The sequence below is a fragment of the Podarcis tiliguerta genome (assembly GCF_965153285.1).
Source record: "Podarcis tiliguerta genome assembly, chromosome: 3".
Taxonomy (NCBI): Eukaryota; Metazoa; Chordata; class Lepidosauria; order Squamata; family Lacertidae; genus Podarcis; species Podarcis tiliguerta.
In genome coordinates, this window is record NC_139536.1 from 56,807,146 (window position 1) to 56,826,311 (window position 19,166).

At 41.8% G+C, this 19,166-nt stretch overlaps 1 protein-coding gene and 1 long non-coding RNA gene across 5 annotated transcripts in view; one reads left to right on the forward strand and one right to left on the reverse strand.

Moving 5' to 3' along the window:
• ADGB (androglobin) overlaps positions 1-19,166 on the reverse strand; it is a gene marked incomplete at its 5' end in the record, with an annotated part of 71,349 nt that extends 52,183 nt beyond the window's left edge. For 2 of the 4 annotated variants that reach the window (XM_083434742.1, XM_083434741.1), the window contains 6 exons: positions 7,427-7,566; positions 9,025-9,234; positions 10,528-10,599; positions 11,691-11,783; positions 13,649-13,826; positions 18,782-19,166. In XM_083434742.1, the coding sequence (XP_083290868.1) occupies positions 7,427-7,566; positions 9,025-9,234; positions 10,528-10,599; positions 11,691-11,783; positions 13,649-13,826; positions 18,782-18,855 (767 nt within the window). Of the gene's footprint in view, positions 1-724; positions 925-7,426; positions 7,567-9,024; positions 9,235-10,527; positions 10,600-11,690; positions 11,784-13,648; positions 13,827-17,140; positions 17,208-18,781 lie in introns of those variants that run through there. The other 2 variants (XM_083434743.1, XM_083434744.1) reach the window with 2 other exon arrangements.
• Positions 876-16,398, forward strand: LOC310675039. Its single transcript, XR_014509872.1, has 4 exons — positions 876-1,006; positions 12,501-12,622; positions 13,112-13,188; positions 16,249-16,398. It is a non-coding gene; the product is annotated as an uncharacterized lncRNA (long non-coding RNA).

Here is a 19,166-nt window from a genome sequence, read left to right on the forward strand (position 1 = left end):
CATCCCTGACCACTGGTCCTGCTAGCTAGGGATCATGGGAGTTGTAGGCCAAAAGCATCTAGAGGGCCGAGGTTGAGGAAGCCTGGTTTGAAGAAATTAGAACAAAAACCATGGCCAATGACTTTTTATTGGCAACACAATTTGCTGTAACTTATTGAACAAATTCAGTTGACAAATTCCAAAGGAAAACTTATGTTAGCCAGCTAGTCTTAAGGTAACTGAAAAATGAAAATTTATTTTGAGCCATAAACTTTCATGACAATAAAGACATGCTTTCATATTAAACGTCCACCTATAAATCTATTTAAAATTGCCATACTAGATCTTCTCAGTAAAATTTTAACGTATGAACAGAAAGAGAGCCTGCTGGTTCAGGCTCATCCATCATCTTGTTCTCAGTGGCCATTCAGAAGCATGTGGGAAGCACACTGGAATTCAGAGGAATACTGCCCTCTCACAATGGAGGTGGAATTCTGCTGCTATAACATCTACGTTTCTTTAATTTTTTCATTATATTTGTTCCAAAGCTATGCAACTGAAACTGCTAGACACAAAGTTATAGAATTATTGGTCAAACAGACCAATATGTAGGGTGGCAATGCAAATGTACTTTGTTAGTTGTTGTGATAGCTTTCCAACTGCCAACACAATTCATGATCTACAATGCAGTGAGCTCTATAACATATGCCCTTCTAAAACCCTGAATCTCCCCCCCCCCCCCAACTTCCCTAGCATTTCCTTGTTTGGGTGGCCCTGGGCCCTGGGAGAAACCAGGTCTATAGCTCCCATGCTGCCACAGACATTGGCTGAAGAGGGAAATAATTCCATCAAGCCCCCTCCCGAGAGGATTCTAACTGTCATCAAGTCAGTTACGGCAGCTGCCTTAGGGAAGAACGGTGGCGGAAGCTGCTCTGTCCTGCACATTGTTCAGCAGTTCTGCTCCTGGACCGGAGGGGAGGAGTGCTTCTGGTGAAGAAAGCCGTGGCCATAACTGCCTCTGACACTTGTGAGTAGATGCTGCTCTTCTACACAAACAGAATCTTATAACAGTTATAAGAACTGAAATGTTACAAATTGAGCTCCAGTTTGCTTTCCCACTCCACCTCCCTCCTCGACCACTCCTTTTTCCTCATGTGTCATCTTTTTAGATCATAAACCTAAGGGCAGGGACCATCTTAAAGCTGATTTTTTAAAAAGTCATTTAGGCAGCCTTTTTGGCTGAAGGGTGCAATATAAATACCTCCTTAACAAAACAGAGCCTTAGAATCTACAACTGCAAAATGAGTTCCAAAAATGGAATAGGGCTTCCCCACTTCATTCTTCCTACTACAACTTCATGTCTACTTCAAAAAGAAGTAGTTGGAGAAGATGGCGACGTGAACGGCAGCCTTGTCCCACGCCCGGTAAAGCTTTGTTTTGACTATCTGCCTTGACGGGTCCTAAGGGCTCCAAGATGCCTTAAGGCGTTTATTTTAGAATTTTATGGTTTTATGGAACAGATTATCTTTACTTTTCTCAAAAATTTCCAAGAAAACGCGGTAGCTAAAGACTGTTAAAGGGAGCAGGGCTCATTAACAGCACAACCTGCCCTGACCTGCAGTTCTGAGAAATTCCCTCCCTATTTTCTTGCTGATATGAGAGGGAAGAAACGCTGCAGGCAGCTTTCCAATGAAGCTACGAGTGCTGCCAAAAAACAGACAAATATCAGGGACTTCTTGCCTGACAATGACCTAAATGAGATCTGTAGAAATTTCCCTACAGCAAACAGTTATGAGGCTCTTGCTCCCAGTACTACTCATGAGGAGCCTGCCGGCATTGTGGATGGCCCACAACTAGCCTCGAGCCTGTGTATGAAGGAACAGAGGGAACAGGCTCTTGAGTCCCTGCAAAAAACTTCACCTGAATTATCCCAGCCACCAGCCCAGTTAAATAAGGACCGTGAGGTACTGGAACTGCTAATTTGCCAGACTGAGCTGATAACACACACCATCACCAACTTATATAAAAGGCTGGATGGGATCGAAAAGAAGCTTGAAAATGTTTTTGGCTTGTTCTGCTGCCTCCCCTCACTTCCTCAGCCTAACAATACTGTAAACCCTGCACACCCCTGCCCAAGTGTGCAGGCCAACTTTGCACAAAAACAAGTGAGATGCCTGCCCAACCAAGTACAAAATTTAAGTTTGCAACTCCAGATCAGCAAACTTGCAGTACTGGTGGGAAACCACCCCTTGAACTATAATAAATGGGCGGATAAACACTCGGTCACAAATTCCCTGACCCAACTGCTGGGGCAGACACTTCGCCGCGTAGATATCGCGGACATCACATGGCTGCCTTCTGGACCTTACATGAGACGTATGGTTATTAACTTTAGATCTGCTCATCTCGCTGCAAAGATTCTAAAACTAAGAAACCATACAAGGAAATGGCACATTTATTTCACAAGGGTATTCACTAACCTGACCCGTACACCACTACGCCCCAGGACAGGTGCTGTCTGTGACGATGCTGGGCCTGTGCGCCATAAAGAACAAATAGACAGGGGAATGGAGCCGGGGACCCCAAATAAGGGCAAATCTATTACCCCACAGGGAGTGGCAAGCCTGCCCGCAAATGACTTAATTGATTTCCTACACCCCCCGCTTGGTACCTTGGTCTCTACGTGCAACGAGCCTGACATTGGACTACCCAAGCAAGACCAGTCTGAAATGCTCTCGACCTCATATGCCTCGATGCCGGAACCGGAGGCTTCCATTATTCCAAGCCCAATACGCAACCAAGATCCACAGCTTTTGTCAATTTTTGACCCACTAACAGTACCGACGCAAGATACAGCTGTTGACCTGCTACCTGTACAGACTATACGGGTCGGCAAAACCCTTGCTCTCCAAAAACCAGCTGAACATCATATCGGTAATGATGCCATCGAAGATCCTCTGGGCCATATCAACCAACTGGCCCCTCGGTTAAAGCCATCACACTTACCTAGGGTCCAGCGACCTCAAACCTGGAACCACCAAGCAGGGCAGAAAGAGGAGGAGCCCAACTTAGGAGCCTCAAACCACCGGAAAAGAGATTGACTGCCACTATTTCCACCATCACCCTATTTCCACATTCTATCTTGGAATGTGGCGGGATGGCTATCTAAGCAGGGCGATGTCGACCTTCTGGATTTCCTTACAAAATTTCAGATCATATGTCTACAGGAGACGTGGTGTTTAGATCTCCATGCCCCTTCTCTACAGGGATACGAAGCCTTTGTTACCCCCGCGATAAAACCAAATACCCGAGGCCGACCTAGTGGTGGTTTAGTCACTTTTATATCCACTAAGCTAAAGTGCAAGGCCCGGCAACAGCAGTGGGTGAAAAGTAACAATTTACAAATCTTACTTGTTTCTAGCAGGGAAGGAGGAGATTTTCTCTGCTTTAATTTATATATCCCTCCCATAGGCACCCCTCCCCATTCGTCACAAATCTGGGAAGATTTAGAGCTATGTTTGGAGAAGGCTGAACTAGAACTCCCTGGCATGGATATCCTGCTGGCAGGTGATTTCAACGCTAGGATAGGAAATAACATTAATACGTACTGTTCTAAATCTCAGTTCCTGCCAGAGGCAGATTGGTTTATTCCCTGGTCCTCTGACGACAAGGTCTTGAATAAGGCAGGCATTACATTAATGGAGACTGCCTTCAAACATAATTTGTATAATTTGCATGGTACCCATATGGACAGGTCAGGGGGTTTCTTTTCTTTTCTTGGGCCTAGAGGTGCGAGCGTTATTGATTATATCCTGGTCTCCCCAAAACTCTTGGAGAGGTCACAGGGCTTCAGCACTTTCAATAGAATTGAGAGTGATCATCTTCCCATATCAATCTCACTAATTCCCCGTGGTTTGGAGGACCCGCAATACCGCAATCACTGTGCAGACCCACCTCTAACTCTGGCCATTCGTAGACGTAAATGGAACAGCGACCTGGATTTTAAAATCAAACAACACCTGCATTCATCAGACTTACTGGCCTTGAGAGACCAGTGTATTTTATCTAATTCTGATCCCTTTTCAATATTTCAGCAGGTCTCAGAGTCGCTCTTCCCACTACTTACGAGCTCCAATCCTCCCAAACAACTAAACAACTCGAGGGCCTGGTTCGACAAAGACTGTAGGAATCTAAGATCTTTGCTTAGGAAATTACAAAATAAAGTAAAACAGGAAGGGACCCTGTCCTCAATAGAAAACCTGCACAGGTGGCGCTCTCATTATAAAAACACTCTAAAACTCAAGAAATTCCTATATAGAAAGGAACAATGGGAGGCACTTGACAAAGCGATCAAATTGCGGGACGACAAAAAATTCTGGGAAATCATTGCTCAGGGAGTTTCACCCAAAGGGAATACTATAATCAACAGTATTTCACCCAACTTATGGTACCAACATTTCTCCCGGCTATATACAGCTCCAAACATTGTTAAACCGAGCCAGTTCCCTTCTCTTAAAAATGATCTATTAATGGGCTGGGATCCTGTTACCGAATTAGAATGTTTACAGCTAATTAAAACACTCAAAAATGGCAAAGCTCCTGGTGAAGATATGATTCCTCCTGAGGTGTTTACATTAAATGCCCAGTGGTGGGCTGCTTTCTTGGCCCAATTTTTTACGGTAATAAATGATACATGCAAAATCCCAGAAAACTGGAAACTGAGCCTGGTAGCCCCCATCTATAAGAAGGGAGACCCCCAAGACCCCTCAAACTATCGCCCCATAAGCCTCCTGGACATTGTGTATAAACTTTACACTCGTTACCTGCTAAATAAACTGGTTGACTGGGCTGACCACTCTAACTTGCTTAATCCGGAGCAGGCAGGGTTTAGAAAGGGCCATAGTACAACAGGCCATTGCTTGGTACTACAGACAATGATAGATAAGTATACAAAGGTACACAAGAGCAAACTTTTTGTGGCTTTTGTAGATCTTACATCTGCTTTTGACTCAATCTGTAGGGACAAATTATGGCAAAAACTATATGAGACGGATATTGATAGACGACTTCTTAATATACTTAGAGAGTTACATTCAGACACCACAGTTAAAATCAGAACCGGGATGTCAGGCAACTATACTGACCCACTGCCACTGGGGAAAGGGGTAAAACAGGGTTGTTTGTTAGCGCCGTTCCTCTTTAATTTCTATATAAATGACATTGTTCAACATATGGCAAAGTATAAGTTAGCAGCTCCCGCCCTGGAAGGCAAACATCTGAATATATTGCTATATGCTGATGACATGGCTGTCATGGCACTTACTCGAAGGGGCCTACACAGCATGCTGGAGGGGCTCGCAGCTTATTGTGCCCAAAACTCTCTAAAGATAAATTATGACAAAACAAAAATTGTGGTGTTTACTAGAGCTCGCCAGACATTCAGATGGTCTTTAGATGAACACGTAATCGAACAGAGACTTTCTTTTAAATATCTTGGTATCACTTTCCAAGCTACATCTAGCTGGCTTGCCCACTTCAAGACTGTAGCCCTCCTAACACGTAGGACAATCGGTGCTCTGCTCAGCTTTTTCTATTTGAGGGGAGGGCAATTGGTGATCCCGGCACTAAAAGCTTTTGTAGGAAAAGTGATTCCCCAGATGCTATACGGAGTAGAACTCTGGGGATGGAATCAGAAGCTGCTAGAACGGCTTGAAATTCTTCAAAACTATTATCTCAAGAGGATTCTAGGCCTTCCTCAAGGAACCCCAGCAGCTCTCTTGAGGGTGGAGGTTGGATTACCCTCTGTGTCTGCCAGGGCCCACTTAAGATTCCTACGATTTTACATCAAACTTGCAAATACCACAAACACCTTATTGGCCAAACAAGCCTTTGTATCTCTTCAAAAGAATACCACTTGGCGTCAAAACCTATCTGAGATCCTGGTTAGATACACCCTACCGGAGTTTAACACCCTCAAACTGTGGAGCCCAGACAAAGTTCGGGAATGGATCCTGGAGAGAGACGCTCTGTTAGATATCACAAAAATTCAGAACCCAGGGTCCTCCCACTGGCTTCCCCGACTGAAAACAGTCAAAACCTGTGCCAATTATTTGGCGAATATCACCAATCCCACCCTTCGGAGAGCCTTCACCATGGCCCGTTTTCAAACCATTCCTACGGCCTACCTGACAGGCAGATATGCAAAAATCCCAGCAGAGCAACGTATATGTCTTTGTCATATGAGAACCCAAGAGGATCTCACACATTACATGTTGTATTGTCCCATCTATTCGGCCTTCAGGGATGCGATGTTACAAACTATTCCCAAATCAATAGTTAACTCTGAGGACCAAGTAAAGTTTTTACTGGTGGACGCTGATCCACGGATTTCTCACGTGGTAGCGGTCTTTGTGGTGAAGGCTATGAAAACTAGGGTACGGTTCCTGGACGAAACGGTGAGGTCCCTCCCATTGTTTTCCTAACCTGTTGCTGTATCTTCTTTCCTGAATGGTGGGGGTTTTTGGGTAGTCTCCTTGCTGGGATAGCATGGCATGAATTTTAGCTTACTTTTATAATCTTATTGTTATCTTTTAATAATGTTTTATGGTATTTTGTGTAAAGGCATGGACCTCACAAATTTAATAATAAACTTCTTCTAAACTTCAAAAAGCTTCATGTGAGAGTTGAAGGTGTTCAGTGGGGTACAGGAGATTGCAGCAGAGGGAAGGGAAAATCAAGGACACCCTGGGCCTCTGTGAAATGAAAGTGTTTGTTCATTAATGTAAATATAATCCAGTTGCATTTACATGTGACATTAAACCATGGCTTACTGCTATGTGGATGAGCCTGAACAAGTCTGAGTGAAAGGTCTAAGCTACTGCACTGCATTCTCTCCTTTTCCTGTACAGCTGGAAAGAGCCAAGTTTAACTTTCAAAGATTCCCAGTTTAGCATTATGTTCAAACCAGAGTTCTTGTTTAAAACAAACTCTGGTTAAGTTCCAGAAGAAAACAATTTCAAACCATGGGTTATGAAGCTCAGTTCTTAACACTAACCAGTTTGTTTTAAACCAAACAATAAGCTGGGATTCTTTAAAAGTAGGACCAAACTCTGCCAAAGTCCTCCTCCCAGATGTGCAAGAGGAGTAAAGCAGGGAGGATGTAAGCTAATGCTGCAGTCAGACATTTCAGGCTCATCCATGTAGCATTAAACTATGGCTTAGTATATTATGTGTTAACATACCCACTGACTTTGGCTGCAGCTGAGGATCTTCCTTTGTTTACTGTATTTCTTTCCTTTGTTTACTATATTTTATAGGGTTCAAAAAGCACCCCTATCAATTCATTCATTCTTAACAAACAAGCATCCACCCTATGTATTAAATTCTAGCTTTGTTGCCCATCGCTCTATTTTGATCTCAAAACAGACACAAAGCTTAGAAAACATACTCATTGTTTGCTAGTTTAATTATGGCTTTGGATAATATCAATGGCCAAAGTTCAATTTCACATGTTGTTACTGGAAGCAGCATATCATTGTCTTCATTGAAAGGTATGCTGTCATCCACAATGATCTTTCGCCAGCTCCCCTGCAAAAGAGAAAGGAAATTAAATGTGATTAGGTGTCAGCATGGAAATCTGTGTGACCTTCCAAGAACTTGACCCTCATTATAGATAATTTTAATAAATAGGGAGAGCAAATATGAAAGTCCAGTAGATTCCGTCTGCACAATGGAAAGCAGCACAGCTAGTGCTTTCGAAATTGTTTGCAGGGTACTGATGAGCTATTCCTCAGTTGTCAGCTCTCGTGGTTTTCACCAATGCAAAACTATCCTCTCAGAACTAAAAGGATTAGTTGGAACGTTCTCATCTTATAAAAGCATAATGATAAAAGCAGTTTGTCATCTATCATTATTATAACCATATGTCAGGAGTGCTCTGATGGTGTTTCCTGCTTGGCAGGGGGTTGGACTCGATGGCCCTTGTGGTCTCTTCCAACTCTATGATTCTATGATTCTACTCATATAAAGTGGAAATATGGGGTGGGACAAAGTGTGCTACTCAGATGCCACTGAACAACCATTGAGGGAGAATGTTATTGGAATGTTCTGGTACTTTGGGAATGGCTTGTTATGCTTCCATGGCAATATATTAGAATCCACTTTTCTGGAACTTTCCAAAGCATCTGGAACAAGGGAGAATTATTTCCTCCTTGTTGTATATATATATAGGACATCTCACATATGGGATTGCACTCCTTTTCAATACATGGATTGTATCGGCCTGAATCTACATTCACCTAAGTGTGGTTTCTCCTTAACATCAAATGGTTTAGTTATTTCAAATGTTACTATAATTTATATGCTTTAATGTTGGGTTTAAAATAGCTTGTGGGCACAGCTTAAATTTTAAAATGTATAATTTCTTGCTGAAGAGATAGAAATTTGTTTCAGCCTGTGCTATCTCTTTAAATTCATGCATCATATACTGGCCAGTATTTTGGTTCAATATTTGCCATTCATTTATTAAAATCATTGGCCATGTGGCTGAGGCTGATGGGAGTTGCAGTCCAATAACACCTGGAGAGTTGTAGCTTCCCCAACCCAAGGCTATAGGAAGCACTGGATTTCCCTTTCTGCAGACCATGTCAGATCTGAGAGAGACGTAGAGAGATGCAACCCTATATGGCCCCTCCCTGTCATTGCAGAAGTGTCCACAGCCTCTGTGTGGAAAGGAATGAAAGGGGTGTGTGCTGGGGGAAGGCACTGATTCAAAGGATTCCTAGCCTGTCCAATTCTCTGGCACATCCACCCCTACAAACCAAGAAGAAAACCATGCCAATTTTGGAACTGTTGCTACTAATGAAAGGAAAACTGTAAAATAAAATAATAAACTGGAGAAGGACATAAGAGTGCAAGAACCTCACTTCCACCCTTCCAGCGAAAGATCATTTCAGCCTTCAACCACCCCACCCCACAACAGGACTGCAACCTATGTAAAATAAATGATGTGCATAATATATACCAAAAAGATTGATGCATACTTACCATCCAATAAAGCTTTACCACATATTTTCCATAGCTATTGTACAATGGCATATGTCCCTTGATAGCTTTGCATAATGAATATATATGTTCCCATGGCTTCCACAAAAGCTGAGGTGCTTCATTTGCATTAGCTTTAGGATCAGGACTTAAAGTAGGTGCATTATACAATTTCCAAACTGCATAGATTTCACTTATTATCCATCTTATCAGCTGAAGTCAGGGTTTTTTTTGGGTGGTGGAGGAAATAACAGAAGTCAGTTTTGTTCACAATACATACATATATACATATATAGTCTAACTCTACTTTAAAATGAAATATATAATGATAACAACACTATTTAATTGTATAGAAGCTAATAAAGCAAGTGCTGCACAGAGAACATTAAAAAAGAAGTCTGTGCTCAACAGAGCAGAATCTAAGCACCAATATGACATGAGAGAGAAGGGTTGGGAGACAGAAAGGCATATTAAAAGGTGCACAGAATACTTTATTTATAAATCACCAGGCCTTTATAAAAGTAGGCAATCAATGCAACAGAAGAAAAATCAAAATAAAGCAGGGAACACTTTTCCATATGAATTTATTGAGGGATCTCTTCCTGGATCACACACAGCCGGTGGTGTGTCAGTATTAAATAATCTGAAACAAAGACACCCTAAAGTAGCAAGCATGATCTGGAACCAAATGTGGCCATACTTTTGCAAAAGAATGTTGTTAGGGAGAAGGAGCAGAACCCTGTCATCTGGGAGAATAGACGACTCCTTTCCTCTCCTGTCACCACACAGTTGTTCACCAGCAGCAGCTCTGACAGAATGGATCATATGTGCATGGGGACAAAGTGGAAGATCCCGTATGTTGTTGTGGGTGAACAGCATCCAGTCTCTAGACTGAGGCCAAGAACTTGATATCCAGCCTGGTATTCTAGTATGTAGCTCTTCCTTAATGAACAGTTCAAGTCTATTCTTACCTACTCAGAAGCAAGCTTTTCTGGGTTCAGGGTAACATACTCCTAGGTAAGGTGCAATCCAAATGTACGTATGCTTAAGGCCAATGACATCAATGAGACCCCAACATGCTTAAATTCACCTGGATCCCCCCACTTTTCCCTTTCAGTAGCTCCCCTATAACACCAAACCCCTTGTTAAAATGGATGGAAATTGTTCTCAATCCATGTGTTATCATATATTTTTTCATATAAGCTACCTCTTCAGCAGCTGGCACTCTACCCCCAAGCTGAATTTTTAAACTCAGTTCATTTTGAATTTTAAAATAGCTCAAGGTAGCTTACACCATTTTGAAAATGTAAGTGTGCTCATTCTTCCCTTCATTTAACCCTCCTTCTGTGGCATCACCTGAAACAGGTCACTTCGCCTTGCAGCATGGTAGAGCCATCCCTGCCCTATCAAAGGCATTTTACCTGTTTTAGGACAACATCAAAAGTCTCCTCCATTCATCTACACAATTAATATGCTTTCTTAATTAAGAAGAGATCGTACACATACCTCACTGCCCATTAAATGTTCATTGGCTGAAAAAAGGTCAAACCACGTTTCATTTTTCACTACCACAGGCACCTAAAAAGATAATTGTAATTCTTTTATTAAAATGTTTATGAAGGCTTATACATGTTCAAAATCTTGAAATAACTTACCGGTATAACTGCCTACAAAATATTATTCAAAAGTTAAGGAAGGCAATTTAAAGTAAACAGTGCTAAAATTCTGTAAAAGACTGATGAACTGTTGTTGAACTGATTTTGGACATTAGTGAAATAATCAGTGGGTAACATACAATAGTGTGATAGTGGCATTGTTTCCCATGGCATACATGCCCCCCCCCCACTGTTATACACTGGTCAGGCAAGTTTTGAAGGCAAACACCTGCAAAACATTTGAATATAGGTAACAGGTGGATAGTTAAATAATACTGGCCCAGATTGGACAACGTTTGAGGTGGAAAGTCATCTACAAGTGTCTCAAAATTAGAGGTGTATGAGGATATGATTGTAATTATGTTTCTACCATTGCACTATGCTCTCCCCTACTCAAACAACTTGGGAACAGGCAGGACAAATGGTGATGATCATAATGATGACTCTGAAATGGGCACCCCCCCCCAACCCTCACCACTACAACTTTGCTGGCAGCAAAATTACTGACAGGCAATTCCCACATTCTTTCTACTACCACAACAGAGACATTTTTAAAGAGCCTTTCAAGTAGCCCCTGCTCCATGTGGCTGGCAGGCAGAAAAACAAAATAAACAGAACGGCTAAAAAACAAAAACAAAAACAAACAAGCTGGAAAAGTGCACTAAAGGGCAGGAGGAAACAGAAACTCTGTAGGACTCAATGGATTCATGTTGTCTGGTGTCCAAACAACTCACTTATCAATCACAGCTCTGACTTCACTCATTGGCTAAAAATACTGACAGGCAAGAGAGCCAGGCTGGCTCTTTTCAAACAAATTGATTATATCTGCACATTTGCTTATCTGCATATTTTGCTTCATAACTGTCTTTGTAGGAAGGGAGACACTTCTTTCTTTCTTTCTTTCTTTCTTTCTTTCTTTCTTTCTTAAGTCTTAATCTGGTGGGGGTACTAATGGGTGCAGGGTTAGCAACTCTGCTGTATAAAATAAACATCAGATTAGAAACATCTTCTCACCTTAGTGACTAAGAATTCTTGTGGCCTTCTCCAGAAACTCACTTTTAAAGAAGGGGGCAATTCAATTTTTCCTTCTGGATCCTCAAAGACATGCTGTAAAAAGCATTCATTTACTATATATATATATATATATATATATATATATATATATATATATATATATATTGCTTATCCTGAAGAGATTCAATTACATACAATTCAAAGAAAAGTTGCAAACTTTTCACTTGCAAGTTTTTTTAGAAGCATATCTAATATTATAATAGTGATCAAGAACTAAAGCTTAAACAACTGAGAAAAATAAAAGAACACTTGTATGAAATGGAAACTATCAATTCTTTTTAATTCTAAATTTTTATAGATAGCATAACAACAATCATATAAGGAAAGCAACAATGTGTGTTGTAGAGACAAGCATTAAAAAACTAGCATTAGAAGAGCATAAATAGCTCCACAGTAACTCAGGACACCAACTATCTATACTTTTTTGTTTTGACAAGCTTTTCCAGCTGCCTTAGGGTTTTATGTTGCATTGTTTTAAAACCTATCTTCTATTCTTTGTGCAGTCCACAAAATTATTTGTGCTGTTTTATGATGTTTGTAAATTGCCTTGAGACGCACGTAAAAGGCCATTCAGAAATATATCATCAACACCAGCATCATGATCATCATTAATCTGGGGAATGTACCAGTCAAAGTCTGCTACTATTTTGTAAACTATTTTGTTTGCTGCTCACATCGTGATAAGTAAACAGATAGCTCTGGGAAGTGTGATGGGTCTCAGGCTTCTTCTCAGTCCTGGAACTATTGCAGGTGGAGGGAGAAGAGAAGAGGAAGCACTGGAAAACAAGTCTCTGCCTCCACCCTACAGCTCAGAGACAGAGGAAGACGAATGTTGGCTTGGCTTTGTGCTTGCCAGTCACTTGGAGCACTTGGTGAGCACAGAGTTGCACAAGACTCTTTACCCCTTCTGCATGGAGCTGTTGAGGGGTGGGAGCTCATTATTACTATGTGTAAAATCCCTCTCAATGCTTTCCGGCTCATAGCTTGGAGTGGGAGAGAACAGCAGATAGTAATCATTGAGAGCCGCACACTGGGTTTTCAAAGCACAGCACCAAGTCAGTTACAAGACTTTGGCCCTTAGGGGAGGGTGTATGATCCCAGAGATCACAATATTTTGGTTGCCCATGAAGGTCAGCCAAAAATTGGGGAGCTCAACTTTTAAATCTTACTGATTTTAATATAGGTTATAACACAGATGTACACACATCTGAGCAGTTCAACCAAAAAGTGCTTAACTTTGGCTGGACCCTATCAGCATATCTAAAGCTACTGGTGATCCCACTCAGAAATGCCTCATTTACAGACTTTCTCCTTCTACTGCTGGTGGGAAAACCTCCAGCAGTAGCTGTCTGCCCACCTAGGCAAAGTTGGGACCATCACCATAGTGTAGCCTCCCCAACAGGCAGCATTCTTCTTAGTGAAAGATACCAGCAGAGAGGTAACTTTGTACAATCCTGATCAGAAGGTGCTAACAAGGTCCTTCTATCAGTGCAGTGCTCTCCTTCCTCTACATGCTGTTCTGGGAGTTCTCCTGGTGGTTTCAGGGGAGGCGTGAGGGCACACAGAGGGAGGAGAGGGTGCTGAGATACCCACTGCGGTAGTCCTTTTGCTGGCTTCCACCAGCAGCTGTGTTATGACTGGTGCCCACATCACTCTCTTAAAATGCAAAATGTGACCACTAGTTGGCAATGCTTGAGCTAAGGTATGATTCAGAAACAGCTATGCACTTTTAACTTTAATATTAGTTTAATGAAAAGCCTCATTGCATTACTAGAATGACGAGCACTCATTCAATGATGAATCTTTAAAAGGTGTGCTTAAGAAGATACAGGGTTAATACATATTCTCAAATACTGATGAATCTGAAAGAACTTTTCTGATTACTACAGAAAACTTACTAAAATAGGACTTCTTCCAGCTTTATCTTTTTCCTTTGCACCTTTTCCTGCATCCCACTTCTCTACATTGATATCTGCTTCATTCCATTCTGGCCAGATAGGAAATCTTGGTTTCCTAGACTCACCCAAAGGACCTTGAGGGTTTACACTAGAGACTGATCCAGTAATACCCCAAAGGCTGAAATAAAATGTGAGCACGAGAAGAGAACTTGCTGTTAGTTACATGGTAATCAACTTCCAAATTTTCTTATTCTAATTTCAGTTTCATACTGTTGGCAAGCACAATATCTTCATTTTGAACCCCATGCAAGTACTATCACTACAAATAAAATGAAGAGATAAGAAATACATCATTTGAGCAGCTTATTATATGTGCCTTATGACTGACACAGCTCACAGTCCCTCAGAAAAAGTATAAACAATTATCATTTCTACAACCAAAACAAGAGGCTTGTAGTAATGGGAACAGCATTTCTTTAAAAATCTTTATTTTCCCTAGAATGACCCTGGGAAAGATGCTATGATGAAATGCAATTCCCATTGGTCATTCACAAGGAAGAACGCTGTTGGGTTGCTGCTTATTGTAGCTCTGCCACTACTTGAAGTAGCAGCAAGTTGTTTTTTTGTTTTGTTTCAATAAGACAAATCACAATGCTCTACTGCGTGATCAGGAAACCCGCCTGAAACACACACTGCTCCCCCTCCAGTCTTAAAAAAATGCCTGCAACCTTTGTGGAGACAAATGACCCCAAATAATGAGGGGGACATTATTGTCCAAGCCTACTAGCCAGTTGGCAGGGAAATAGTGAAAGCTCTACTAGTAGTAGCATCTAATTGAAGAGCCATATACTTCTGAGCTGTTTGACATTCAAAGTGAGATTGTTTGTTCAGCGTTGTGCCAGTCGGATAATCAAGGGTGCCTTATTGACAAACAGTGCACATCACCCCTTCACCAAGCTCAAATGAATCCTTTACATAATATAAATGTTCACTGGGGCTGCGACTAAATGTCTGCACCTGCACAGAGAAGTAAACTTTGCTCTTGCACTGCTGTTGCATTTCTACCACCTCACCCTTTGAGGAGCTGTCAATGGAACCTTAATATCCATTTCAGTTATGGTTTCCCATCTGTGGAATAATTTTCCCAGTGAAGTCTGCATGACATATTTTTGGTGCTAGGTGAAGACTTTTTCTAAAGCTGAGCTGATTTTGTTCTGCTGCTAGTGTGCTTCTAAAAGTTTCCTGCGGATGTCACCCAGGGGGTGCATTAATTGTAGGTGTCTGCATGAGAAGGTATGGAGAATGTATGAGAATGCTAATGTTTTATATGATTTTTTAACAGTATAATGTATTTATGTTTATGTTCCTAAATGTACCGTATTTTTTGCTCTATAAGACTCACTTTTTCCCTCCTAAAAAGTAAGGGGAAATGTATGTGCGTCTTATGGAGCGAATGCAGGCTGCACAGCTATCCCAGAAGCCAGAACAGCAAGAGGTATTGCTGCTTTCATTGTGCAGAGATCCCTCTTGCTGTTCTGGCTTCTGAGATTCAGAATATTTTTTTTCTTGTTTTCCTCCTCCAAAAACTAGGTGCGTCTTGTGGTCTGGTGCGTCTTATAGAGCGAAAAATACAGTCCCTTGGAGACCTTGGTAGCAAGTGACTAATAAAAACTAAAACTAAAAAATAACCCTAATGTACCAACAATTGAATTTTACTAGTTGAATTCAGACTAGTTTCTAAGTACCTACTATAAAAAAATATTTCCATAAAATGTCTATAAAGACCATAGTAATTACTTTCTTCAACGTGTCTTCATTATTGTACCTCTAAGGCAAACATCAAGAGAAATTAACAAAGCAGGTGAAGTGCAAGATAGCAGACAAGCAGATTTTCCAATATTTTCCCATTGCATAGGGTGGTGGTAATTCATTTCCTCTTATTATATTGAATAGTGACAGCTCCTTAGATAACAGTTTATGTCTTTATTTACTTCAAAAAGACATACTGTAGAGCTGGAAAATGTGTGGAAAAGGGCAACCAAATGTTCATAGGGCTGGAACCACATCTCTAAGAGGAAAGGTTACAGCATTTGGGGCTTTTCAGACTTATGGAAAAGCATGTTCATTAGTCCAATTTTAAAAAGCAGGAAGGCTTCCTAATATTTTCCAGGTGCTATATTTTTAACATACATACTTAAATATTCAATATTATGCATACAGACGTATGCCAACAAGCTAGGAGAAAGAAACTGACCTCTTTGAAAGTTTTATAGTTAAAAATATCACTTAATAGACGACAACAAGCTGCCATCAACCTCTTGATTTAAATACTATCTACAGTTCAGCAGTAACTAAACTTAAATATTTCCTGACAGCTGGGGCCAGAAGGCTTAGCTGGTGGTTTGTCAAAGTAGAAGAGAGATATGCTGCTCTGACCTGACACTATTTCAAGTACAGCTTCGTAAAAGACTTCATATATATATCCTTTGCGATATATAAGCAGTGACTTGACTAAGGTCAATCTGCAGAACAATGTCAGGATTGGTTGTTGTTGTCATTAGGTTATTTGTTTAAGGGTTTCTTCCCCACTTTCATATTAGACAAGACAGCAAAACAATCCATCTATAACAAAGAAACCGAGCTTGGAAACTTCTGCCTGCTGAACTTGAATGGGACCCAAGACATATATAGAGCCCAACTGCGGGGTGTGCTCTACTTTTTAAAATAAAATTGGAAAGCAGACAATTATAGCACATTTGGTACTACATTTTATTTCCTGTTCATCCCCAGGTTTTCCGCTTGTACCCTTTTGAAGAGGAATAGGTGAGGCCTCTTTATGCTATAAAGTCATACCTCGGGTTACAGACGCTTCAGGTTGCATGTTTTTGGGATACAGATGAGCCAACACCCGGAAGTACCAGAATGGGTTACTTCTGGGTTTCAGCGCTCGTGCATGCGCAGAAACACCAAATCGCAACCCGCGCGTGCGCAGATGTGGCGCTGCGGTTTGCGAACATGCCTCCTGCACGGATCATGTTCACAACCTGAGCGTCCACTGTATTAGTAAATAAATGAATTGGATAAAAGTGGATAAATACCCCAAAGACTTGCTTATCAGTGGCCACTAACCATGATGGCTCTAAGTGTATTTGACACTTCTCAGCTGCTGAGAATAGCTGTCATTATCTTGTGTTGGGGCATGTGGCTAGCCACCATCAAATCCACAGTGATAGAATTGATGGCTCTTTAGAATGACCCTGCACAACTATTATTACCAATCAGCTACTGGTTTAGCCAACTCCTGTTGAAATTCTGTTCCAGCCCTTCCAAAAAATAGTAAATATGGTTAGTTCTCAGGTAGGCATGACATGTCTCCTGGCCACACAAGCAGTCTTATACTCCTTTCTTTCTGCATCAGAAGACGTTAGTATTCGAGGCTCAAGAAAAGTATGAGAGCTTTCTGATATAGTAACTTCTTTAATTCCCAGTTACCAGGAAACAGCTGAAACGGCTTGATATGCTCATTCAGAAGTTCCTGGAGACTGATGTGGCGTCTCCTCTTTTAGTTGATTAGGGGGAGCGGTGGTGAGAGAGGCAAACAGACATCACTGAAGACAAACTAAATCCAAGGCTTACTAAACCAAATAGACAGTACAACACCCAGCAATTTGGTACTATACCCAGAATCTCAATAGCACTCATTCAACACCACTAACTGATGACAGTTCTTCCATATTTTGTATGAATTCACTCTTAACCACGGCAGGTATGCTTACTGTGTACCAACAGGGTGCACATAACATGTGAAGAGGAAAGCCTGTTTGCAAACATGCAGCAGACACAGAGAGATGCCGTTAACCTTATGTTCCCAAAACATATCCCCAAGGGTTCTGAAATCATATAAAGCCCTGCTGCATTAAACAAAAGGTTCATCAACCAAATACTTCCTGGAATCCACAAGCAGAGGGTATAAGCAATAGCTCTTCCCTGTTGTTTATAATTCCTCAGTGTTCAATATTCAAAGATATACTTTCCTCAAAGGAGGAATCATTTAAGGGAGGATGCCCTTAGCTATTAAAGCTAATAGCCACTGATAAACATATCCTCCATGAATTTTAGTAATAAAAAAGCTACCAATGCTAGCAATCATCACTGCATTCTATGGTAATACATTCTGCAAGTTAATAATGCTTTGAGTGAAATAGTCCTTCCTTTCACCTGTCCTGAGCCTATTGCCAATCAATTTCATTGAAGTTAAGAGCCTCTCCTTCCTACTTTATATGCTGCCCTTAACATACATCTGTGCAAACAAAGAAACTCAGCTACTGCTTTCAAGTGTGGCTGACTCTACTTGGCCCCTACTGCTCTCGCTGCCTCTAACCTGCCTGTGTTGGATTCCACCCAGCCTACATTTTCTGGGAGCAGAGCAACACTTCTGTAGCAAGTCTGCATATTCCAGACAAGGAAAATATCCGACACTTCTAAGATACGGTACCCATTTTTTTAAGGAAAAGTAGAAAGTGGAAGGATGGTTGCAGTGGAAAGGCCCAGCTTCAGTCTCTGCTCAGCCTTCACACTCACCAAGGCCAATTCCTGTACCTGTTGTTAAGGACTGGGAAAGGGAAGTGTGTATTGTCACACAATGAGCTCCTTCCCAAGTTTCCTGAAGGAAGGGAGAGATAATAAATGCGCAATCTACGCAGAATCATTTAAGGTTTTGAGTCTCAGCCAATCCCAGGTGCTGCAGTTCCTCAAGCATCAAAACAAGGCCACCGACAGCCGCAAAGTACATGTGGCAGATACGGCGTGTGGCCTAGAAACAAGAATCAAGGACATTTAGCACAGGCAAGACTTACTTGAGTGGCTGATGGCTAGATATAGCTAAAATATAGCTGGAAAGAAAAAAATTGACTATCATACGCTCAACCTTTCCCTAGACCCCAGACACTGCTTTGGCAAGGACAGTGCACTCTGCACGCGCCCAGAAACACTCTTTCCTGCTATTATCGCTTCACATCTTCCAGGTGCGAGTCCTTAACCCTAGAAACAGAAATGCATTGAAAGAAGCGGCGGGTTGTGCGCAACCCGCAAGGAACGGGGGCCGCCTGAGAAGCGGAGGGTATGGAGCCTTACTCTTTAGCGGCTAAGGGCGTCTGGAGAACGTTGTTGCTCTTCACCGGCTCCTTCTTTTTGCTTAACTTCGACATGCCAGGCTCCCTCAGACGAGCTTCAGCGCCGCCGCAATAGCTCGCCTCCCTCAGGCGTCGGCCGCGTCGGCGTCCATCCCGTTGCTAAGAGACGCCGACTCAGCCGCAGAGATAGAAAAGGGGGTAGAGTGACACGCATCCCGTACGTCCGGCACAATAAAAAGCACGGAAAGTTTGAGTCGCCCACACCAGTCTCGCAGTCCTCACTGCCCACTTCCGGTCCGGAACCTTCCCTCCAAAGCACAGTAGATAGGGAATGTTCTTTACCATAGAGCTGCCGCCGGGTAGACGGACGTCTCCCTGAGTCCATA